We start from the raw sequence: 1,464 nt of genomic DNA, 5'->3' as shown, positions 1-1,464 counted from the left end.
GGGTGAGGGAGGAGGACCACACCCGCACGTACGTATACGGTATATGTGTATGCGCCGAGACTTTATCCTTAAGAAACCATTAAAAAGCTACAAAACGTAGACAACCTAAAAACACACATTTAGAGGTACTTGTCCACCCAGCTAACAGGACACCGCTAGCAGCTAAGCGACTTATCGCCATTAGTACTAAACCTTGAAGCGACGTGTCTACACGCACGAGATGAAGGACAGAAGTTTGTAAGTTGTAATGCACCCTAGGGGGCCCCCGCCCCCCCCCCATCACCCTGACTCCACGCGGCGACTTTTCTTCCCCCCCTCCCCCCCCCCTCCACTACCACCACCGCCACCGCCGCTTCCGGATTTCGGAACTATCTTAAACTAACCGCCTCTGCAGGTACGGCCAGATGTCGTACCAACTGGAGCTGTGTGAAAAAGTACGTCAGCTCAACTTGGAGTCGTTTCGACTGTCGGAAGCTGTGGACTGCCCGTACGGCACCGAGGAGACGTCGTACGGGAACTGCAGTTGGCCTGGGGCTGGGTTGGCGGCGGCGGCCGCGACGACGGGAGGGGGGGCTGGAGGGGGGGTTGCGTTCCGTACTAGCGTTGTAGGAGCAGCGTTGTAGGAGTGCAGTATTATTATCATATACTGTATTCCACGAGTGGAATAGTATAATACAATACACAGTACGAATGGGGTTAGGATACAGTACGAGTGTGGTTATCGGGTCGTTGAGGTAGTTAATGGTTGGTTTGGTTTAGGCTGAATCGGCCACATTCTGTTAAGGTCGTGTGTTTCATATCGCAATAGCAGCAGAACACTGTTCACTGGTGGTGGTGGGTGAGGTAATCGCGGTACCCGTTTCGTTACGTATTTGTTATTATTTATCCGTACAAGTTAGTACTACTATTTATTACGCTCCCCCGCCCCCCCCCCCACACACACATACACATACGCACACACGCCTACATAAGCCCCATTATGTCGGGGCCAGTGCGCCCGGCCTTTCCCACAAAGTTGGAACGTCGGGGGGGCGGGGGGGGGAAGACGAACCACGAACGAGTGAAGGGGCGGAAGGGGGACTTGAACGGCGCCATGGAGGGAAGGAAGGAAGGAATGCAACACATACGGGTAATTGATGTATATGTATATATATCGGCACACGACGCCGGCGAGCGGCGGCTGAGAATTTGCGGTGCGGTCCCCTTGGGTCTGGACGGAAAACATAAGACGCCGTACATTCAAGAAGACGCTTGCTTCTTTCCGTACTGTGCTGTACTGTGCTGATGTCATTTCGGTGTGTAGAGCACAATGGGGAACATAGTGGGCAGAGAAAAAGAGGAGGAGTTCGGGACCTGCTCCTCTTTGCCACATGCCACAGAGCACAAATGATATGCAGCAACACACAGAGAGAAAGGCGTATATACATACATACATACATACAGGGAATACGATAACGCTGTTTC

General features: G+C 52.7%; 1 protein-coding gene across 1 annotated transcript in view; it reads left to right on the top strand.

Annotated features, from left to right (window-relative positions):
• The window catches only part of VOLCADRAFT_106909 (uncharacterized protein), a gene marked incomplete at both ends in the record, with an annotated part of 4,283 nt that extends 3,740 nt beyond the window's left edge, over nucleotides 1-543 (top strand). Inside the window, one exon of the mRNA XM_002955648.1 lies at nucleotides 393-543. Coding sequence (XP_002955694.1) covers nucleotides 393-542 — 150 coding nt within the window. The remainder of the gene's footprint in view (nucleotides 1-392) is intronic.
• Between the last annotated feature and the right edge of the window lie 921 nt (nucleotides 544-1,464).

This window comes from Volvox carteri (genome assembly GCF_000143455.1).
Source record: "Volvox carteri f. nagariensis unplaced genomic scaffold VOLCAscaffold_53, whole genome shotgun sequence".
In the NCBI taxonomy this organism is placed as follows: domain Eukaryota; kingdom Viridiplantae; phylum Chlorophyta; class Chlorophyceae; order Chlamydomonadales; family Volvocaceae; genus Volvox; species Volvox carteri.
This window is presented reverse-complemented; position numbering and strand designations above follow the sequence as displayed.